This window comes from Rhopalosiphum maidis, chromosome 4 (assembly GCF_003676215.2).
Source record: "Rhopalosiphum maidis isolate BTI-1 chromosome 4, ASM367621v3, whole genome shotgun sequence".
NCBI classification, from domain to species: Eukaryota; Metazoa; Arthropoda; class Insecta; order Hemiptera; family Aphididae; genus Rhopalosiphum; species Rhopalosiphum maidis.
This window is the reverse complement of record NC_040880.1, coordinates 46,026,946-46,052,982: the sequence shown is the minus strand read 5'-3', so window position 1 is coordinate 46,052,982 and position 26,037 is coordinate 46,026,946. Positions and strand designations below refer to the sequence as shown.

Here is a 26,037-nt window from a genome sequence, read left to right as displayed (position 1 = left end):
AAACACTATTTCATTTATCAATTTATTTTATATTATTTATAGATGTAGACATCACTAATACTTTTGTTCGTTTTATGTTTAGGTGAAATTGTTGATAATATAATGTGAGTATACTAATAAGTATCTATTGTTATAAATATTAAATGGAATTACGTTGTTAGGTTTATTGTATAAATACAATTTTTTTAGAATATTGTATATTGCTACCTATTTATCTTCAACTTACTATAATAATATGCGTTTTGGCGCTCGTATAGTTATATAAATTAATATATAAAAAAACACGTTTGTACAAGATAAGTATTGAGATCATTACTTAGTAGTTATTAAAGACAACTAAAGAGATAAAATAATGAAGGTTTAAATAGTTTAAAAATACGACCACATAATTACCACACAAGTATTTTTATAATAATAATAAAATACCTGTGCTAATTAATAATAGTCACAAAACAACTTAACAATATAAAGTTAAGAATACTTTAAATTTATATGATTCAGCAATATTTTAAATTTCGATTATTATAATTTTGGTTTAAAGCAATAATAGATATATATTATTCATACTTTTAATTTACTCGTATTTGCTTTATTCGTAAAAAATAAAAGTATATTTTGTTGGAAAGTGGTATTGATGCAAAGGATTACTATGCATTTATGCCGATATAATCAATAATCTACAATCTTTCCTTGAAAATAAAATATGGAAAATATTATTTCATTTGAAATATGGGTTTTTTTTTGTATACAAGAAGAATGTTTGTACCTACGTGAACGGGACAACATGATGTCAATTTAGTATTTACTTATATTGCGGTTATTATTGTAATATTTTATGTAGTATTTACTGTTAAAATATTTTCATCGAATAATTATTTATAACCAATATAATATTTTATATTTATTAAGTAGTAATTAATTGTTTTATCGATTCTATTTATATTTGTTACTATCATTAAACGTTGCTAACGTTATTTGTTCTCCTTTTTAAATGTATCACATTTAAAAGCAATTTCCGTAGGTACTTATCATTAATTATTTCGTGTTTTTCAACTAAAATTACTTTTGTTCCATATTTTTTTACTTCAAATCTGTAGACATAGAGCTCGTTTAATGGACCAATAAGTAGCACATCACAGTGTTTAAATATTAATATAGATACTCGTAATAAAAATATTGCTTCACGGTTTATAAAAAAATATTAATTCTCATATTTATGGTGATAAAAAGATCAAAATGTCAAATAATAAATTGTAATTTATTGAGAATGAATAGGTATAGAATACATGATATGAAATGTTTAATTTAATGTAAATTAATTATAGACTTATAACAACAATTATTAATTTTGCTTTATCTGCCCATTATTCACCCATTATTTTGTATAATATTAGGTAATTAAAAATGTGTACTTACTTATATAAAAAATATACAATATTTATAATGTTCAATAACGGTATTATTGGTATTCGTTGTAAAGTTAAATTACAAAAACATTTAAAATTATATTTCATCGTAACAATAGGTAATAATATTATTTACCTAATAATCAATAAGTAATGTTCACTGAACAGGCACAATGTCTAAATGTACTTAATGCACTTGTTGAACTAGCTGAAGTTCAATATATAATATAGTGTATCATGCAGATGTCAAATATTAAATTTAACATTTTCAGATAGTCCAACATCTAGTTAATGACGCGTGCTGGATTGGAAACAATTTCAAAGTTTTGAGACTTATTCCGAACGTCCCGACGTAATATACACAATGTAGTCGGACAGATAAGGATAACCCAAGAAATTCCTTTTGTCGTAATATTAACACACCGCGTTGGTACTCAACTACCGGTTAAAGCATCGGATTTCACATTTGGATAACGAATTGTTCGGTTGAAAGCTTACTGAAAGTAAAATCAATTAAGTATTTGTTAAAGTCTTTTCGAGGTTTCCCCTAAATTTAATTAATATAATTTCTATGTCGAGAGATGATATGTCGCGTCAAATGCAAATCGAATACGATGCGTGTGTGTCTGTCTGGATTCTTATATTATACATAGCTTGTTATTACAAGAACTTTTACGCAGCTGTTCGGCCGCACACAGAATGCACAGATACAAGAGAATTGGCGTGAGTGCGTGTTGAAGGGAGAGGGTGTATGTGCCTGTGTGTGCATCAGAGAGAGAGAGAGAAAGAGAGAGAGAGAGAGAGAGAGAGAGTGAGAGAGTGAGAGAGAAAGAGTGTGAGTGAGAGAGTGAAAAAGAGTGAGTGAGAGTGAGAGAGAGAGAGAGACCACGCGCACGCCACTGTTCTTCAGTCGTATTCTGTACACAGTACGCACTACACACGCAGTACACGGTGAGAGTTCCGTGCGTGCACGACAAACAGTCGAGGACTTTGTACGTCTGTATTATCGTTGTCGTAATACTATAGGTACATCGTTGCATTACGTTAAAATAATATAGGACTGAGAATATAAAAATAATATAATACAGTGTTTTGAACGAGATAACATATAAATATTAATAAAATATAATAAAGCAAAGAAAACTAGACGGTGATCATCTATACTGCCAGAATGCCACTGTCACTCAAATCTATATGGAAAGGAAACTCGAAACATAAAAGTAAGTGAAGTTATTGTGACACATTATGTATACCTAGGCAAATATAATATTTGTTAAGTAAAAAAAATATGTATTCCCGCTTTCGAAGAAAAAGTCGTTAATAATGTGTCTTATTACCACCTATGTGGCTTAGTTAAAATCCTTTGATCCCAGTGACACAAAAATATTCGTTTATATCTTTTTATGATAATATTTAAAAATGTTTATTTAATATTATTACGCGTTCTATTTGAAAGTAGATATTTTATTAGTAGGTATGCAGTCAAATATATTTAGTCATTAGTCATATTATATTTTGTTAATATTGTGTAAATATTTAGTATGCTGCAGTATATTTCAGTATTTCATATTTTCACCTATTTTAAATTTACTGGCAAATTCGAAAAATGGATTCTTTAAGAGAACAATTTATTTTTTGTTTTCAATCAATAGTTTAAATGAAATATTTTATATTTGTGGACTTTTAGTAATTGGAAATGTATAATGTATAAAACGAAATGTTTTTATAGAAATTGCAAGTTTAACAGCCACCTTATGTTCTGTTCAGAATCTAAAACTATTTTGTCCTATAAAAATGAATTACGAATACGATCGTTATTATAAGGTACCTATTTAAAGTATAGCGAATAGGTAGTTACAGTTTACAATGTTTATATAACTAATTGTTTTTGTTCAAAATTACTCTTAATAATAACATATAATATAATCAGTTTTAATAAAATATTTTTTGATTGATGATATTTGCAATTTTTTTTTATGTTAAGCCATATAAAAAAATTGAATCTCTACTAACATATTAAAATAAGCTCTACATGATTTATAAACAATTCGTTTTTTTTTTGTGATAGGGAAATTTAATATAAAAATAATATTTAAATAAGTTATTACAGTTTATTGTTTACAAATATAGATTAGTATGATAGATCTTTTAGTGGGAGTTAAACAACTTGTACTATACCATTTCTAATTATCGATTTAACTTATACAAGTGCTAAAAAAATTGTGATAATTAAATACAATCCCTAATATTTATTTATCACGAAAAATTGAACGATCATATTCCAATAGTCCAATTAGATACTGATATTTTCTTATATTATAGACATATTTTATTCGTCTGTTATTGTATTCCGTGTAATACATACAAAAACATGTTGGTAAGAAATCTGTTGTGAATTGAAGGCCTGTCGAACTTGACATCAACACTCAACAACCATAATGTCGCATCACGAAATATAATAGTTTTGAAACATATTTCAACAAATGAAATGTGCTACCTATGTATAATTAGTGAAAAATACGGTTGACCCGCTACTCTAAACTAGCAAAACAAGAAAATTTGTTATGGTGTAGTAATTCTTTTTTTTTGCAAGCTGAATTAGAAAGACTATGATGGCATTATTTTCCGTGCTCATAGTTTCGCATAGTAATTATTATAATAGTTGGTCGTATTATAGGCCTTAAATAATTTACTATTGTTAATATACGAACAATTTATGTATATAGCGACACTTGCACTTGTTTGGTTTATTTTCAAAATATTTAACATACATATATAAACCAAATTGTTAGAAAAAATATTTTATTTTGAACAACTACAATACTGTATAGCTAATGTATGTATTATGTAATATTTACACATAAGGCATATACCTACTTATCTTATAAAATATCTGAGTATTTGAAATAATGAATTCGAGATACCGACAAAGATAAAGCACGATATTTTCAAAAAAATAAATGTGTGGTTATAACTTAGAATAATATACATTATATTCAAGCTTCTCTTATTAAAGTTACGATTAATAAGCATTACTCATTAGTTTAAATAGTCAGATGAATACACAATATATTCTAAATATGTTTTATGAAAAACTAATCAAGTTTTAATTCTCCAAATTAAATTAATCAAATTAAATGATTTTATTATACCTACTTATTTTTAATAACTTATAATTAATGACTAACAAGAACAGCATGGACTATGAAACAATGATAGTTTTAAATTGCATTAGACATTTTAGAAATAATTATGAATTGTTTATTTAGATAAATTGGATATTTAAGTTAATCATGTATAATATGCATATTATATTATATTTTCAAAATATCGAACATTGATACAACGTGTCACGTAGCCTGGTACTTAATTATCAGATATCAGATATAAACGAGAACCAGAGGAATAACTTATTTAATTATTTTCATCAGTTTTTGCGAAGTTTTATGTTGATATATTTTTGTTCAACTACTATAGATGTAAAAAAAAAGTATATGTTGGTTATTCTGTTAGAACCGTGAGGTGCAATAATTTATTAATTAACATAATATGTAGGTATAGTGTCTAAAGATTTTTTTATGATTAAATATTTTTTTTCAAATTATAAATTAGTTTTAACTATTTTGTTAGGAACAATTCTATCATTACATTTTTTTTTTGAATCGTGAAAAATGTCAGCACCTTTTTTTAGATATCTAACCAAACAATTGAACAATGCTATGATTAAACTTCTTGGAAAATAATCGGAGAGAAATTATAATTCTTGCTATATTGAAACGAAAAAGTAAGGTAATATAAGTAGTATAGGTGCACGAGAAAAAACTGATCCATTTTTTAAAAATGTACGCGCTGTCTGTGAACAGAAATCTATGTAGGTCGTTGTTTTGTTTTATTGTAAGGTTCAGCTGTACTAAACGTGGTAATAAAAATGCGAAAGGGTTATTTCTCGTTAAATATCGAATATCGTTTTTAATAAGAATTAATTTTAAAATAGTGATAGACTGATACAAAATTGTAATTAAATTGTCGAAGTAACCATCATGACACATTCGCAGGAGAAATTATTGTGTTGTTACGATTTATAGAATGCGTCTCGGTTGAATAGATATATTTCAGTTTCTTCAATTGTGAACAATATTATTTGTTCTATAAGAAAAAGTATTTAATTCGTGTGCAATTACACGTGAAAGATAGTTTATTATTTAATATACTATGTTTACAATAGGTATAAACACTCTATATTTTGAACTTTTGAACTTTGTGAGACTGTCTTCAAATGTATATCTACGTAATTTAAATAATAATAAAAAAAAAATATCAAAACACTATAGCACTGTGCTCATAAGACCAATGTATTATTGAAATATTAACAACTAAGACATATTCATTTTGTGTTACCTGTTATTTAATGGCAATGGAACAAAGTATTGTTCTCGATCATTGTATAAGAGTCGTGTCATAGATGATAATATTAAGTAGACAAAAACATCCTACCACGTTTTTATATTTTAGGCATAAAGTATAAACAAAAAAAAAAAAAAACAACTGATTATTTGACAAAAAAATGTACTTCTATGTAATATCGGTGACACGAATAGGAAATACTGTAATATGTATTATACGAATGGTCGTACAAAAAATGACCTATAAGGCTCGTACAGAGTTCAAAGTGTATGCGTCTGGTAGTCGTGTCAAACTTACATTATTTCGAAATCGTGATAATTCGAATGACGCGTATTAAGTGGCGCCGCTGTGACTATTAACTAATCAATATTTAATATTGCTAGCCGCAATAAATTTCATTGTACCTATAACTATAATAATAGTAATGATGATAATAGTAATAAAAGTATTTGATTTTCCAAGAATTTAATTCTGAAACTTTTTTCCCCTTCGCATTATCGTAAGTGTATTTTTATTAATCTCACGATATTATAACGACTATCCATTATTATAGCTTCTGGTTTATTGTCGAGGAGAAATAGAATGTTTTTGTATATTATGTTACAAAGATATTACGAAAATTCGATTTCTGGACGCTTCTCGACAATTTTACAATACTACAGTGACTACCTATTACTTAACGATTTATTGGAAAACAACGTACAGCCACCAATTCTAAGTCGTGTGTTGTGCGTCGTTATAGGTATTTGTAACGTTGGCGTATTCCAAAATGTTCGTGTTAAAAAAATCAGTGATAACCCGTTCGACAATAAATTGAAAATAATAGTTACAGCAGATTGCGTCCAAACGTTTTTCAATCGCGATCGTACAAAAAAAAATACGAAAACAATTTCTCATTAGAACGTTTTCATTCATTGCCATCTGGGGAAACGCGGGCGGATTATTTCAAACCGGATGTCATCGTTGTCTGCGTCACACGATATATGCATGGGAGTTGACCCTTATCGTCGATGTCCGCGACTACGAATCGTCCGAAAACCGTCGCCGCGTAGACATAATAACATTTCGTAATGAATAATGACTAACTACACTCTATAACTATAACGACGATAACTAATTTAACTGCAGTCATGTCCGATGTACACCACACAATTATCGAGTTATCGTTTATAAATATTATAAACCGCTGTGTTTATGTTATTATTATTTATTAATGTATACAGTCCTTCCGGCACCTATACTGCAATGCTGTACACAGCTATTTGCGGCAGATAAAATAAACAGACGAGAGTGATGCCTTAGCGGTCGGATAATAAACAATAACTATAATACTGTTACCCTTTCGACGTTTTAACGTATTTTTTTTTTTTTTTTGTCTTGCATTTAATAGTGTACCTATTTTATTATTTGACACGAACTACATTAAGAAGTGTTTTTGTTGTAAGACATAAATATATTTATAGGTACCTACATGTACGAGTATGCATTTTTTAATCATTAAAATAGCCTACAAAACTTTTTCGATTAGCGTTTGAGTGAAAATAAAAACACTAGTGGGTAATGGATATAATATATTTTATTATCGGAGGAAATGGTCCGTTTTGAAAAATAAAAGAGTGTACTCGTATAAACGACATGTCAATTACGCGTGAATAAATATACATATATATCATTTACTTTATAATGTATTAAATTTAATTGTACCGGAGAGGAAATGTTATCTGGGTCAGTGTTATAAAGGTACGACTTAATAATATTATTAGGTTGTAGGTACATGTTTATTATTCTTATTACGGGAAAATTGCGTGCTAGTAAAAATAAAAAAGGCGTATGGGCCAGATGAGACGCATTTTATGATAGAACTACGAATGTGGCTCAAAACCGGTTTATCGAGTCGTATGGCGTCAAGAGAATAATCTTTTCCTATGAATGATAAAAAAAAAAAAAAAATATACAATAAAATTATACATATAGACAATTTTTTAATTTCATAAACTAATGTTTAATAATATAATTATCATTGATGAATTGGTTTACTAAAATCCTCCTGTTATATGTTTATAATATTTAAAATCGATTCGTTTATTTTATCTGCAATAAATAGCTGATGAAATTAAATTGCCATATTATATTTTAAATTTAGATAATTTTTGACTATTTGATGTTATAGATTTGTTTTCTGCTCAGACGATTAACTTAAAAAGACTAACAAATTATATTTATTTTAGGGAAATGTCATTGACATTTAACATTGCCTTGGTCTGCGTGGTAAAACTAGCCCTAAAACACGTGATGTAAAGTAATTTAATAATAATTTTTTATGGGGGCTTGCGCTTCCGTCTGTTATTTAGATTGACAGAGATGACAGTCGTGTAGATTTATCATACCCTCGCCTCACTCTCATCACTATATACATATTATATTATGTCATATGTTATGACGATTTCACTGTATTGAAATAATATATTGTCTTTGTAGATTTTAAGGCGATATTAGGTATACATCAATAATTCATCTAATAATAACCATAAAATTAGTTCATTTTTTAACCAAATGTACACCAACTAGGTTTTGGCCAGATCAGCAGAGTTGGAACAATGTTTATTACGCGTTACCATCGTCGTTAAAATGTTTTTAATATAATACCTATGCTAATTAAGTCACTAGATTACCTTGATGTAGAAAACATGAAGTTCAAACGTTTAATTTAATAGGTGTTGAACTGTTGCGCCATACGTTATTTCATTTTATTTATTGTAAATATTAATACTAGTAAAGAAACTTACTGCCTCATTTCTGTTTTGTTTACATTGGTCAGAATTTTTAAGGCAATACGTTTTTGAAATGTGCAATGACTGTATCCTGTATGTCTATGTATAACTGCATTATTTAAACAATATAAAGTACAGGATCAATATGTTTTATGACATTATTATGATTTATGGCCATTTATAATATAATGAATGTATGTCATGAAAATGAATATTACTAGCCTATATATTGTTATGTTTTCACAATCATAATATCTACTAATCAAACTTTTGTTAAACTTAAAAATTGATAATATTTTATAATTATGCAGCGTATTCGCTAAGTATAATCGATCATTTTCCCTCAGTAATAAATATATTTAAATTTGGTTTTTTGGTATTATTAAGTATATTTATTATGTATTTTATACATTTTATAAATTGTCCTTTGATGATACAAACTTTTTTTTTATAGGTAAATTATTAAGCATATAATGTTTTTTGAAAATGTTAACAGATTTAATTCAAAACTGGAACTAGAGTTTTCTAGTTATTAGAATGTATATATTAAGAGTAATATATTCCTTAAACATTTAAAGTGTTTATAGATTAATATTAATTATTAAGACAAACGTGAACAGAATTATTCAATAGAATCAGGGTGTTTTTTTTTTTTGGCGGAAGAAGAGGTTATGAATATAAAAGCTGTATATTTTAATTAACTGTAGGACATATAATAATTATTTAATATAACTATTTTTATTATATTCCCGGTGTATGTAAAATTATGGGTATTTTTCATAAGCAATAAATGTGTAGGTGGGTAATTAATACGTCATAGTCATATCCTTCAAAATATAATATATATTGTTATCTTTTTAACTTAAGCAGGAAAAAAACTATGACGTTTGTTAATATTGCATAATTTACAACTATATTTATAGAAAAATATATTTTTTTTTATCAAATAATATATAATATATTCCTAATAGTTAGTATAAATATTAAATTAATTAAAATAAAATAATTAATAATTGAGTTATTTAAAATTTAAAAGGTTTTTAATACTTGTATATTTTATTATATTAGTTTTATATTTATAAAATTATAATTATATGCATAATTATTATGATTTAAAATAGTACTGTTAAATGAGAACTATTTTATGTTCGTCCGTATTCTAAACAAATATTATTTTCAATACATTTGTTAAATCGACGAAAACTATTATTTTTATTCAATATATTTTAATACAAGACAAGACTAAAAAGAGCACGACACTATAAACATATCACAACAAAAAATTATATTTCATTAATTTACTATGATAAAATTTTAAAATATTTTAGTTCTTCTCATTTTATATTTTCCTATATTTATAAAGTATACTTTACAGAAGGTTATATAGTATACCCATAAGAAAACGATGTTCTATAACAAACTCACAATTAGCATTTTTTAACATATTTTTCTAATAAATTATAGTTTAACATTTTACAATTATATTTTTTCATAGCTATGTGAATAGTTATATTTCATAATAATTAGTCGGACTATAAAGACGTGAAACACAATTTAAATACCCAATAATTTTAACTTTTAAATAATACTGACTCAGGATAATTATACAGACATAAATAAATATTACTATAGGGTCAATCCTTATCAGAAAATTAATTTATATGATAAAATCTTTATTAAAAAATTGCGTACGACTGTAATATAGTGTGAAAAAAATCAATCGTATTTTGCAACTAAAGATCGAACAAAAACACAAGACATAGAAACAATTTTATGGAAAACCATTTTAATATTATACATATAAAATGTATATCAATATGTAATTTGTAGTTTATCGCTATTTTCATTTCCACGAATGAAATATATTTTGCAATCTTGAATGCTGTCTAAGAAAACATAAAGTTCCCACCTATACAATATTATTACACATACTTAGTACGAAGTATATACATAATTAAAATGTAAACAGATTTTTAATGTGCGACAAATAACAATATATATATATATATATATATATATATATATATATATATATATATGTGTGTGTGTGTGTGTGTATGTTTATATATAATCATAATACGTATAATATAAAATATAAATTTTATACAGATAAGTTTATATTTAAAATGTTCGGTCAAACCCAATAGAATAGCGACAATATATATATTGTTTTTATTTTAATTTTTAATTTAATACCTAGTGATATAGGTTAAACTGAGCCGCATAAGTTTTATAAAAATAAAAACTAACATATTGTAATAATACGGGCATGTTAATTTAGTAGTGATTAAAGTTATATCACATATTAATTATAGGCTTGTAGGTGCATTTATTCAATATAATAAAATATTACCGTAATATATATTAATTTTTCAGTACCTTTGTGGTTACGTATAAAGTAATACAATTAAGAAATTTAATTTCTGGATAAGGAATATTGAATAGGTTATATAATATTTATATTATTATTATAATATCTTATGTATATTAAATTTGTTTACCTATATAGAAATAATGAAAAATACTCTCAGAATCTAAAATAAGTTTTTTTTCATTGATGTCAATGTAGCTATAACAGCAACTGTTGTCCCAAAAATACAAATTAATTCTTTTCATGTAAAATATTTTATTATTTTATATAAATTAATTAATTTTACTTATTCAAAGGCGTATAATTTAATTGATTGCACTCGAACATGGGCAATTCGTAATTATTTTAATCGCAATATTGATTGGTGTTAAAATCGTACTCTTTATTTCACTTATCTCTAACTTTTAAAACTACCATATTAGTTTAATTCGATAAATTATGCGTGTACACGAAAGTATATTAATATTGAGTTGGATATTAATTCATATTTTATTAGCAATGCTTATGAGTTATTTCACTATTAAAACTTATCTTGACTTGTAAATATAATGATTTAATTTAAGCAGATGTAAACACTAAAAAGCATGTTAGATTCTTGGAAATCTATTCGATACAAATAAATGTTTTGTAGAAAAACAATCTATCCCACATAATTTAATGAATTTCAAATCAATAGATTATATGGATGACAATGAATTAGTTAGATTTTTGAGGGATACATTTTTACTTTCCGGTATACCTAATGGTTACAGACCTCAAATGAATTATTGAAAAATATTAATGATTTTCAATTGATAAATCTCTAAAATTGCTTAGACTAATTCGCATATTCTACACTACTTATTTTTCACTGCGTGTTTTTTAACAATTGGTAATACATATTCAAAATCATTATAGAAGAGCATATAGAAACTATGCTAATACTAGCTATATTTAGTAATTTTATTGTTAAAATAAAATAGTTCCGTGTTAAAATTTTTCAATTAGTCTTAAGATATTTATTTTATTTTAATATCCATACACCACATTATTTGGGCAGACAATGAACGCAATTTAAACATTTTTGGAGAGGTGTTGGCATGCGCTTGTATATACGAGTAATTAAGACGCGAATACCTTGCTTTTTCGTTCGCGGTTTCGTTCAAATATTTTACTTGCATTGTGCAAATTATTAGCAAACTCTGAATGTAAGATTTTGTACTCGGATCTTATTAGCTGTAAGTTACATAATGATATAACAAAATGCAAACAATTTTTTATCGAGGTCTACGACCTATCGTCATCTATTATATGAAACCAATATGTGTCTTCATAATGTATAGGTACAATTTTGAGGTTAATCAAATAAATTGTAATTTCTTATAACTTAAGGTTCTTATAAATTAAACATCAACATTAAGCTTTAAATATACGAGTATGCATATCATACAAAAACTCGTTTCAAAACGTAAATGCTGCACACATGCATATATTTTGTTTTTTTATATTATAAAACTTCTCATGTGGCCTGATTATACCACTGTTTCCTCAATTTGCTTGTAACATCATTGAATATGAATACATTAAGATAGTGGGTTTTTTTAAACATTAAAACAAAATCTAGTTACCCTTTGAATAGTATATTAATAGCAAATGTTTATTGAAACAGTTTTTAATAGAATAAACAATCCAATAAATATATTCTATATAGCATATATGTATTATTTTCCTACGATATTTTATTAAGTGATTTATGAGACTGAGCTGAGATCATTTATACAATTATCCATTTACCATATAAACATAATATTCATCATCATAAATTTAATAGGTAATTTGTTATCAGACTTAAGCAAATTGATATTATTAAGTACCTATGTTATTAGTATATTATCTTGTTAGTACCTAAGAGTATATTAAATTTAACTGTAAAACGAGTTTTCCAATTTTTTTCAAAAAATGTATTTTTTAAGAATTTAAAATAAAATTTATGTTCTAACTTTCAAAAACAGTTTAAAAATGTTAATGACATAATAATATTCTTATTATTTTTGGGTGACTTATTCAAAACTATTAGTGACCCAAAATTTAATATGTAAATATTGAGAAACGCTTGTTAACTTGTGTATGTATATATTTGTCATAATTGTAATGTTCTTCCCTATTCGTGGGTATAATAATTTATGGTGTTATATTGACAAAACTATGTTTATGGTTCATGAATAAAAGATACAATCATTATTATAATGTTTTGTTGCGCTTATTTAACAGTTTATTGACACATTTTAGTTTACTAACATCGAATAGGTATATAATGTTTTTGACTCATTGGAAGTCATTATTTGTTAATATAATTGAATGAGATCATGCTCATTGTAAGCACACATTAAACGTTTATTATTTCAGAAGAATTATGCTATTGGAGCTAATTGAAATAATTAGATAAACGAAATTACTTAACAAAGGTTACCGTCTTGTATCTAATTGTATTAATGAAAAGACTGAATAAAATAATCTAATTCGTCTCATTTTATAACTATTAGTCTACTACAACTTACTACTTATTTGTGCCCATGTCAATTTTTGTACTGCGAGTATTAGATAGTTTTTTATTTATTTAATAGACTTTCACATACAAAAACACAAATTCAAATACCTATATTTAAATATACATTTATATTTAAACTAATTATATTATATTAATAACCTATTAATATATAATTTGTTTCAAATTTTATTTAGAACTTTCGGAAGACAAATCATTGGCGATTGGGCAAAACGCGGAAGACGGAACCGCGATCGCTGTCGAAGACGACCAAACAACGTTTGACGTTAAGTATCTTGGAAACACTCCTGTAGATTCTACGGCTGGTGCCATCGCCGAAGCGGTTAAAACCATTTTGGTCATGGTAAGTAAATTAAGTTTTGCTTGGTACGCTAAATAAATAATACTTATTCACACAGATCCATAGGTGTGATACATATGCAGTTATATTAATGCACTATTTAATTTGGTTTTGGGACAATGCATACCACGTGAAATTATGATCGGAATAGCTGGAATTCGAATTTTAATAATATTATAAATTGAACACATTTTTATGATTTCATTGATGAATACTAACCACTGATTAGAAAACAACGGTGACTGATGAGTGATGAGTGACGACTACAGCATATAGGTACACTATGCTGACATACATACTGACTATCAATCTGACGTGGTTAAATTGCTCAAAAACATATTATATACTTGTATCAATAAATTCAGTTTAGAGAAACTGTGGTTGTAGTTGTAGGTTTGGCTTTAGTGATGACGAGCTGACAAAATAAATTCTGATAAATTTTAAAATTTGCATGTATTATAGATAATTACAATGTGACAGTAAAACAATGTATTTGTTATGAACATCATCTCGGTGTGGAGGGGGGGGGGTGGCACTAAGCCTATATATTATAGTTTCTCAAATTGCGCTTATGGATATTAGCTAATATATAGTTCTATCGTAATTGTTTTTTGGTTTATTTGTTTTAAACGTACGTTACATACGTACTACATTGAGTCGACTTAATGCAGCTGAACAAACATATGCCTATACGCGAAAAATGTGTTACCTACTAATGATTTGCGTAGACATTACAAAAATATGGTTATATGCTATATGTAGAAAATCGATGAACTTTATTTATTACGATATTGAGTTATAACAAAGTTTTTTTGAGAGACTATAGTAAACTGCTAACACACTACCCTCCACCATCAATCACCACGATAGGTATAATTCATTTCGGTAGTTTTTTTTTTTGTTCTGTTTTATTGTAGTTTAATTGTATTATTTTAATACTTCTATCGGATACAAATAAACAATAAATAACCATTGATAAAGAGATAAACTATAATCATTATTCTATTTAATAGTATTTTAATTTACCTATTAACGTTAATTTTATTTTCGGGTACATTAGGTCTTATAATATTTTTTTAATACTATGTTTTCACTAAATTTGTAGTTTAGTTATTCTAAAATGTCAGTTTTTGATTTGTTATCAAATATTCTATGGACAAATTTAAAAAAAATACTGACATTGAATATTTTGACAAGGAAATGTGGTATTCATTTTTTTCTTTTTATAAAGCGATAGATATTATGTATTTTATACTGTCAATCATTTTCACTGAGTACATGTCAAATACGTTGTTTTATCATAGAACTTGATAAGCATTTAATATAATATAAATGCTGAATTTAAATTAAAGGCATAATACACATTTTCATTTTTATATCGTAACAAAAAAATCATTGCATGGAAAATATTTTAGTCTAGAGTAAAAACTCATTCTTTTAAATTGTTAATGTTCTTTTATCGATAGTTTTTTTAGTATATTTGTTATAAAAAGAAATATCAAATTAAATAAAACTAGTCAAGAGAAAATTTCGATCAATCAATGATACTGGTCACCTACTGTAATCGTATTCTATATATATCTTCAATTAGTTTTATAAAATTAATAATATTATGTTATATTACAATACTATAAATAATTCGCGTCATAATAATTAAAGATATATTAATAGTTCAAAATAAAATTGATGTCGAACTAACACGAGAAAATAAAATTGATATTTAATTTAACGATTTTGTTTGTCATGTAAACTATTTATAAAACATGAATAATTCTATACCTATAGATAATAAAAAAATAAGCCATACTCGTCGATTGTACAAAATCTCCCTAACTGATTTAATGACCTGAAGTAGGTATTCAGTATGATAATTATTAAACAAGTTTTAAATGAATATAAGTTAATTTTTTACACTCATATTTTACAACGACATAACATTTTTTAATGATGTTCTAGGAAAATGTTCATAATACACAACTGAATAAACATATTTATGTTTAGGTTGTTTTGAGAAAATAAAACGATATATTATGTAGATAGTATTACAATAGTAGGTATACTATAATAGTTATAATACCATAGTGTTTATAAAATTATAAATGTTTTGTTGTTTAGATTTAATGTTTGAATGTCTAGTATTTCATATAAATATAAATCTACTGCAGATTACTAGTGCAGTACAGTATTTACAGAAGTTCTTACTGCTTCTGAAGTATTCCAAGGTAAAATATTAATTTTAGCATTTCGCTATGGGTCGCATTTTGTATTGAGGTTGAGAATATTTGAAAACTTTGAGTGTCCTACTTTTAGCTTATGATATTTTTACAAATAATCTTTCAATTTGTTTTTTCTGGCTATACAATATTACAAGGATCGATCAAAAAATAATTCAAACTTTCATTCTGTGAATTAGGTCTTAAGCACTAGACTTTAATCGAAATTTTATCAATATTTCTCGATTATAATTTATAATATTGTTAGTATTTTCATATTTATGCATATTATTATATTGTTAGAGTTATCCGAGGGCATTCGACGCGACATTTACGCGTATAATTTAACCAATTTTATCAACGTACAATATATAGTGCGAACATGAAAATTAAAATATTTTGTTCAATGCCATATTGCAGTAAATTAAATACCAAACTCCATTTCAAATCGTTGTCAATAATTTGAACCAAAGAAATGCATGCGAAGCACTATTCGAGTATACCTAATATTATTACCAGCAATGAATGTCGCAAGAGACCAGCACGATTATTGATTAGCATCGGTGCGCAACGGATGTGGCGAATGTTTGTGTAGAAGTCAAACCAGAAAATGTTTTTTCGGCTGTGAAAATTAAATCTGCAGTCCACCGAATTGGTGTTACGGGCTGTCCTATGTAAACAAATACTATTTTTCTGTTAATGCGCGTTGTGGATGAAGTATTTTCTTCGGATAATCGGATAAGAAACGCATATCGAATATATATATACACACACACATACACATAATACAATTTAGGATAATCTTTTTGTCAATTATCATTCCAATCGGAGCGAAACTAGACTTTCGATCTCTTATAATTTATCCGTGTACTTATAGTAATATATATATATTCCTATCTAAATTATTTGCGTCATGCACTGCAATACTTAGTACCATCGGTTTAAAAAAAAGTATTCTCAGGTCATCAACGGTTCCAATCACATAGTCTCTATGGAATCCGCACTTAATAGCTTTTATTTAGACATATTGGAATCATCAAGCCTTATGCAATCATAAAGGTTTTTTTTTTTTTTTTTGGTTTTATATTTGTATATAATATAATTATTGCATGCATCATAATATTGACTTTGTCCGAAAGCAGACCGTGACACTTTACGTTCTTATGCAAAACTCTCGACTACTGCGATTGGTAGGTTATTAGGCTTTAACGTGGAATATTGCAAACAGTACAAAAATCAGTTTAAAAAATATTGTATAAAGATTGATACAAGCTATGTTGACCAAAGCTAAATTACTTTGAAAATATTACGACCCGTAACCGCTCTGTAGTTATTCGTTCACATAGAGACCGAATTGAATCAAACCTCAATCATTTTCAAATACAAGTATATCTTTTTATTTATTTGTTTTTATATATTCCAGGCCAAAGCCAGCAAAAGAAAGCCACAGAACGTAACGGTTACGTTAAACGGACAAGGTATTAGAGTGATAGAAACCAGTGACGAAAAGAAGACAGTGCTGGAAACACCGATAGAAAGGTGATCGCAACCGTTATAATTTATAATAATATATTAATTTCTCGTACAATTTTTAATACGTTAATAATATAATATTATATACTGTGCTTATCGTGCGATGTGGACATAATTGTGTATCCTATAAACCGAGTCTTGTCAGTTATTATAAGCATATAAACACATTTAGTCAAAATCATATGCGCTTTATTCTTTAAATATTTATACTTTAATACTTCATAGTTGATGATTAGTATGCTACGACATGCTACGACAATTAAACTGCACGCGTTTCGAAAATATAGCAATAACACTGTTTGCTGATTATTTGCTTTTCCGCAAACCGCTGCAGCAGAGCGACAAATCTGTCGTAGACAATATTTTTACGGTTGAAAAATCGAATTTCATTAACCACGGACGATTAAAAAATAAAAACAGATAGGCATCTTGTATAGATTAGTTATTAGTTGTGTCTGAAGTAAATTATTCACGACCCACCCTCTCTCCCCGCAGCTCCTAAACGTATTTTCTGATCTCAAACACAATGTTGAATTTCGTTTTGTTTTTTTTTCGCCGGCCACAGGGTGTCTCATTGTTTTACCGACCCGGCTCACAGCAATGTATTCGCCTTCGTCACAGTCAGTGGCCTAGCCATGTCGGAGTGTCACGCTTTCATGTGCGCCAAACGGAAAATGGTAAGGTCAAGTTTATCCGGTCGTCGGTATATTGCACTCCGAGTGCGACCTTGTCGCCGTTTTTGTTTTGATACCTGTTATCTGTTATCTACCGCGTATATAGGCACAAAACATGTCCGTCACCATCGGCCAATCGATCAGCTCTGTGCCGGACGTCTGGAAGGAGCTTAACAAACCGAAACCGGAGGCCGACTCGAAAACACCAGATGTGATTCCTGCAGACACCGTCCCAGGTAAACAATATATGATAATAAGACCGATAGGAGTATACGTGTTATCTATATTGCGTTATATTTTGTTTTATCTTTCGCGCCATCCATTTTTGTGGAAATCTTAGTTATTACGTTTTTTGAATTTTTTAAATCCATAGTTTTATGGTAATATATTATACACTTATACCATTCCCATTTATCTTATTATATAAAACATATACCTTTATATTATGTACGATTGAGTTGGTGCGTTTTAAAAACGTTTAAAATCTTTAATATTATCTAAATTTCAGAAACTATTAAGTGGTTCAAAAATTATAATACTTAACTAATTTTGTTTTTAACTTGTTCAATTTTAATACATTAATAATACTCATTACCTAATAATAAGTAATATATTTACACGTGTATGTGCTTAAAAAATTCAAGTTTTGAAGGAAAAATTGGTAGATATATATTATATTTTTTCCAACCGTGGAAAAAGTTGAATTATGGATATGTTTTTCGGGTCTCTATTAGAATACAATTCGTATTAGCCTGTTATTCTCGTGGTTTTTTAATCGTTACCGCACAAATTACGACGAATGGAAATTAGTCACGAAAAAATAATGTGTACCCGTAGTAAAAATATATCCATGTTAAAACATTGTAATTGGAGAATAGTATGTTACGTGAGATTCGAAGATGGTTTAATAGTGCTACACTCGTATATGTTGTCTTTCATTTACACACGCACAACAGCAAATTCTGTTGGTAGGTACCGGGTTTTATTTTTAAAAAGTTAATATTAAAGTAAGTTTACATATTATCGAATTTTCAGATGTCAATATAAACTGGATCCGAGCAATTTTTTTCATATATTAAAAAAAAGAACAGTTATATGAACTTAATAAACTAAATTAATTGTATATGAGTACTTTTAACTTATTTTTAAATAAAAATATGAAAAAAGCTATTTAGGTCTAGTTTATATTCTCCTCTACAAATTAGATAATATTATATCAATTTGCTCTAATTTCAACTATGAATAAATTATAGTAAGAATCCAATACGTAGATTAGTGTGGCGTCCTTAAAATAAAAGTAGTAATAGTATAATAATTAGTAAATAAATAATCATAGACATATAGACTAAAACTAATTTTGAATTAACTTATTATATATGTTTGCAAAATAAAAGTTTTTTAGTTTTGAAAAAAAATTGCTATTGTTTTAAATTGTTATGTATACCATAATTATGTTCATAGAGTTATAAATGTGTGGATAATATAATTAAATATATTTCTTATTTTATCGAATAGTGAAAGCTTATTTCCGATCTTCAACCATCAAATTTGATTTCATTTTGCCTCTGGTAATTTGATACCGTTTGTACGACGTAGTTCTTTGGAAAATTAATATATTTATGCTTGTGACGTATATGTAGACTTGATTATATCGAATAAATTAAAATTACCTACTCGGTCATGCATTTTCAAAGAGAAAATTTAAAACAATATAGTTACGTGACTATTAGATAGAAGTTAATTTTATATAATGATTTTGTTATTATTATATTTTATAAAATAATATGTTACATTTTTTTGGCGTAATAAAAATCTTGAGCATGTAAATAAAAATACAATAATTTAACAAAGATAAGATATTTGAAGAACCTTGACAATGTAACTGTCGTATCTACACATAATACTGTTATGTCTTATGTATGATATAATATCTTCATTTGTTAAACGTACTGTTGTTAAAAAAATATTATAAAGATTTTTGTGAAACTAAATTATTATGTTTTTTTTTTTATTATAATTCGAACAAAAGGAAAAATATAAATCATTATTATGGTATTATATATACATGGTAGGTTGTTGATAGGTACATACTTTTATATAGAAACTTTAAAGCAGTTTATTTTTATGCTCGACTTGAAGGTATACTTGCACAACGATATTAATCAACTTAGAAAGTGATTTGTGTTGAAGTAAATCTATATATAAATATGCACACACACACACACACACACATATACATATTTTTATATTTATATCATTATTATAGTTGTTAGTACTCGATAGCGCTTTTTATTATATTGTTATTTTGAATAAACATATTTTGTGTAATCTCAATGCGCATAACTCGATTTAATTTCTTTGTCATTTGATACTTAGGTAGTTAAAGGTAACTACTTGTAAACATTTTAAACAAAAACAGTTAAATTATGTATAATAGATACAACTATAACAGTGTGAATTGAGAAAATGAATACGGTAATCGCTTACACACAATAAAAAAATGCAAAAACAATCCATACTCATCTTAAATATTATTTGCGTAAGATTATTAAGTATGTGAAGATAAATTATTATTCATTATCGGTGCTCCGATTCTTTGTAACAATATTAGTTTAGTTTATTTGTTTTTTAGCAGCTAATAGACAATAATTTTTATAGTTTTATCGCTCACGTCCGTTCGTTGTTCAATCCAAATGGTACCTCTATTTATACCTTAGGGTTAGTACCTCACGACTTTGGTTTTCGTACATGATTGGTATAATGCAGGTCATTTATTCAAAATAGTCTTCAGCCACTTTGACGGATATGAGATTCATAATTAATTTATTTTACTATCAACATTTTAGCTTAGTTCTCGCTTATAATGTTATTACTAATTTTTTCATTTCGGTGTTTAATTTTTTAGTGCGTAAGTCAAAGACTAAATTTTACTATTGCTGTGATTATTGTTATAGTAGTTAGGTTGATTGGGACAGTAAAACACAGTGCGTATACAACATTTCTAACTTCACTATTTAAAAATATTCATCACTCTACATATAAAATATGTAAATTTTTTCACTAAAAGCAAATTAAAATGTTTTATGTTTCATTTCAGAAAACGTCATTATTGTGGACAGCTAAAAACCGGAAATTGTTTTTCAAAAAAAAAAAATTTAAAGACAAACTTCCGCGTTTAAAATATTATAACAATATAAAATTATGTAATCATGCGCAACATACATTTTACTTTATACCACCGCTAGATTGTTATTAAAAAGTTTTCATTGCTGCTTTAAACGGTTTGTTGGGTATTAACCGAGTGTATAATTAAATTAATGCTATAAAAATACGTAATAATATTATGTTAACTTAATTTAGTCATTCCTTATTTATTGGTTGTATTATTGTTTTAAAATAATTATACTTTATTTTAATCGATTACCTGTGATAAATTCAATGGCCAACACCCATAAGCTTATAGAATGTCCATACCTGGTGGCAGGATATACTTAGGTATATATATATATATATATATATATATATATATATATATATATATATATGTAATAGTTATATTGTATTTAATGTACTTAATCAATGACTATATAGAAATAGACAATTTCTGAAATCAGGGTTTCAATAAACTGACACTCGACAGGAACTAATTCTATTCCATTTACTACATTAAGCCGGGTCCACTTAGAGACATAACATCTAAACAAAACGGTGTTTTATGTTTATAAACAATTTAGATATATAGTACAGTCGACGGTCTATGATGAAAACGTTTTTTTTTTATTTTTTTTTTTTTAATTTTGTTTACTTTTTATTGTTTTTAACTTTGAGTAGATCCGGCTTGCAGTATCAAATTTTAGTGCATGACAAATTGTACATAATCGTTAATTTTGTTTTTGAACGACAAAATAATTATTTAACAATAAACTATAGACGAAAAATTGAAATCGTAAAAAACTATAAAGTGTTGTTTGTCAATTAAGTAGTTGATAACGATATGGTGTTATGTGTTATATATATATGCTATATAGGTGTAAAATAATATCATTATCTATATCTAAATTCGTATTTTCTAAAGTAAAACACCATTACATTGATGGATATATTTTAGAATGTACACCCAATATTGTGTACCAACTATGAATCCAATTTTTCTTGATTCAAATCCGAGAAAAAATAAGCGTGTAAGCAATAAAAGTGTAGATGTAGCCCATCATAATATATGATATATGATAATATGTAATACAAGTCACAATTTCGGGACATGTTGCGGTAATTTTATATAAGTAACGTGGATGAAAAGCGAAAGCATACATAATATAACATACAAAAGCGTTGTTTCGCAGTCCATTGTGTATGAACGAAAAAATTTCACTTTTCACACACGTGTGATGCTCATTGAATAATAATAATAATAATAATAATATTAATATTAATAAAAAAAGACCATTCTAAAGGGCAGATAAAGCCCAATTCATATAGTAAATACACAATAAATACAAGTATAACGATGATAATTTTTGCAGATGACGTGGCTCAAGAGGTCAGAGAAGCGAAATTAATCGACTTGTCAGGAGAACCTCTGCCTAGACAGCAATACGATACATCCAGATGGGTAAGAGTGTCGTTCATTATTACAATACTATTATTATACATACATACGGAAAATATTTGAAATTGATATAACATATATTTCTGTCGAAAAATTCATAATTTACCGTATTATAATATCATATTTTATTCTGATGTCAAATTATTGATTATCGTTATTGTTAATAAACAACGATGCGTCACTGTTTAGTGTTAAAATATTCAAGAAATGTTATTTAACACAGACATTTGATGAAAAATCAAAATTTTTCTTTTATTCTATTTATCTGAGCTAAATTTTATTCATATTTGTATTTGTTGTATATAAGTATATTAAATAGCTAATAGGTACCAATTAAGTACTAGTTCAATGGTTTATTATTTTTACAGGTATTGTTTGAAGATGATACATCTTCTAAGATGGATGTGGAGTTATTACACCAAAGGTAAACAGATCATAAAAATATTATTTTTACATCAGGGCTCACATTTTTTTATCGAATGCAGATAACGGTATAATTCGTAAATTGTGTGTTAACTTAAATACAAATAATCAAACTTAAATAGTTATTTTTTTTTTTTTTTATAACTTATTATTAAAAATCTCATAATTTGCTATTTAAAAAAATCACCCATAAATTTTAATAAATTACCTGTTCGATTAATTTAGTATATTGTAAATTTATTATATAGCTTGTTATAAACATTTTTAATTTAAATATTTTTATATAATACATTTAAATTATTAATTTTTATATAATACATTTAAATTATTAATTTTTAAACATTATTGCATTAGAAAATAGTACCTCTTAAACCTAGTTAGATTTTAGCGTTTCTATAGTGAAAAAGAATAAATTTCAATATACAACTAATAAATAATAAAAAAGAAAACTTAATTCACTGTAAAATTAAAAATATGTAAAAGTTTTTTTTTATAAAATATTTATTAGCTCCGTATTAAAATATAAATAAATTATATTAAAGTGTAAAATGTATAAGTTACTTATAGTAATTTACTTTTGCTTAAGTCAGAAATCAGTAAATCAGTAAACTACACTTACATAAAAAAAAAAAAATTAGAAATTAAAACAACGGTAAAAGAATATAAAAATATTCATAAATAAAGTATTATTTAGTTTGAGAAATTAATGCACTAAAAATCAAAACAAAAAAAGAAGGGGGGAAACTAGAATGTATCTACCTCATCATTGAAATTAGTTAAACAGACTAAAAAGTAAGTTTAAAACCATTATAAATAACATTTGTGGTATTGTGCAAACTTTTCTCGTTTAAGTATTAACAAACCATGAGAAATATAATTGCATTAATTTTATAAACTATTAAAAGAGAAACTAAAAAAAAATTGAAGAAAATGATTTCACGTGGTTATAAATAGCTCAAAAAGCGTCAAAATTATACTATACATAATATTTTATGAGCAGTTACAATGCTAATATAAATACTTGGTTGAAAATTTTAAGTATCTTCGTATATTAATTTTTGGATCATAACAAAACAAGAGATTGAATTTGATCAAAAACTGGTTTTGTATAAAATTACAGTTTTTCTCTATTTTTCCCCCAATTATAATTGACTCAATTAAATAATAAACATTTTAAATTTTGATCTCCCAAAAGTACCAATTATATAAATATAATTTACATTTTTAGCAGAAAAAATATTAAAATTGAATTCTATGCATGTTTACTGCTTTGAAAGTTGATGACATGCACAAAAAGATTCCTCATAAGTTAATTCATTCAAAATTAAAAGCTTACCTTTTAATGTAAGGTCACACATTTTTTGACAAGGAATTGTCAAAGTTCAAATTTTGTTGAAGTTGGATACTCAGATGTAAAATAATAATTTATACTCAATTTATTTTAATTATTTAGTTTATTATAAAAAGTATTGAACGTAGTTGCTTAAAGTAGTCTACTATTACTTATATTATAATTTTCAATTACATTTTCAACATTTTTATACAAATTTTAAGATATTTATTGGAAAATCATAAACACACAATATATGTAATTACGGTACAACGGTTTTACATTATAGTTAAATAATTAACATCTGGCTACATTAACAATCTCGGACAATTAGTATAATACATCAGACAATGTTATTACAATTTATAGTTATGAATATATATATAAAATAATAAGCTATTTGATATATCTTTGGTAAACATGTATAGCTTTTATAAACATAAATTTCTAACCTACTCAATTTTCTTACTGCAAAAACATATATATATGAGAAGTATTTGTGAATATTGGGAATTACATGCAAATCAAGTCTAAATTGAGTAAACATTATTTATAGACAGTTGCTTGTTAGTCACAGTTACTATCTTTTTGCTTATCGGTGAAACTAAATATACCGTAATATCTCGCACTACTAGTATATGATGTATATAGTTATAGTCACACACTATTCAATGTTGAACAATTCATGTTTTATTTTATTCACGTTTAAAATTATAATTATTTTCACTTCTGTTACAGACCTGAAGGATTTGCAAATTTCTCGAATCATTTCAAACAAGACCATCAAATGTGTTGCTAAAAATGTCCAATAATGTGATTTTATAAATATATACATGTAATGATATAATTCTACTATATTATTACTAATAATAAAAATATATATAATATATATTATATATATATTCTCGCGGCTGTCTTGTAGCTTCAATTAACTTTCAATTTTACATTATAAATTTTATTATATTATGTTAATTTTGTTATATATATATAGTTTACATGTAATTTAATAAAATATATATTCATATTCAGCCAGTGGCTCTGAGTATAAAGTTTTATGTTATTTGATGGTTTATTTTGTTGTTTGGTATAAGACAATGATAATTTATAAAATAAATATACAATAATCATAATAATAACCTAACTCATTAATGTCAAATTTATATTGTTAAATCTCGAATTAAATTTAAAATTTAAATTATTATTTAAAATATTTTTAATGATCCATTCTCAATTACATACAAAAATATAATGATTAGACATAGTAAACATTTTAATAAAACATTTAAAAGTTTTTTATAATTATTATGGTTATATATTCATAAATTATATAGTTTAGATTTGGATTTTGTCATTAAAAATTTAAAATTATTCTTAATGATTCAATTATTCTCACCTACATTGTACAAAGTCACGGTATA

General features: G+C 26.1%; 1 protein-coding gene across 1 annotated transcript; it reads left to right on the top strand.

Annotated features, from left to right (window-relative positions):
• The first annotated feature begins 2,315 nt into the window (after positions 1-2,315).
• LOC113557304 (low density lipoprotein receptor adapter protein 1-like) lies at positions 2,316-25,661 on the top strand. The gene is made up of 8 exons (XM_026962756.1): positions 2,316-2,626; positions 13,674-13,840; positions 17,474-17,589; positions 18,149-18,260; positions 18,364-18,493; positions 22,781-22,869; positions 23,235-23,290; positions 25,358-25,661. Exons 1-8 carry the CDS (start codon positions 2,578-2,580, stop codon positions 25,416-25,418), a joined length of 780 nt encoding a protein of 259 aa, XP_026818557.1. The 5' UTR covers positions 2,316-2,577; the 3' UTR covers positions 25,419-25,661.
• Positions 25,662-26,037: the final 376 nt, after the last annotated feature.

What these genes read in the sequence shown, in the direction of transcription:
- LOC113557304 (XM_026962756.1), top strand. Translation starts at nt 2,578, where the DNA reads ATGCCACTGTCACTCAAATCTATATGGAAAGGAAACTCGAAACATAAA. An exon ending in TGTGCGCCAAACGGAAAATG is followed by an intron (nt 18,261 to 18,363) that starts GTAAGGTCAAGT and finishes CCGCGTATATAG; the next exon opens with GCACAAAACATGTCCGTCAC. An exon ending in GTGGAGTTATTACACCAAAG is followed by an intron (nt 23,291 to 25,357) that starts GTAAACAGATCA and finishes CTTCTGTTACAG; the next exon opens with ACCTGAAGGATTTGCAAATT.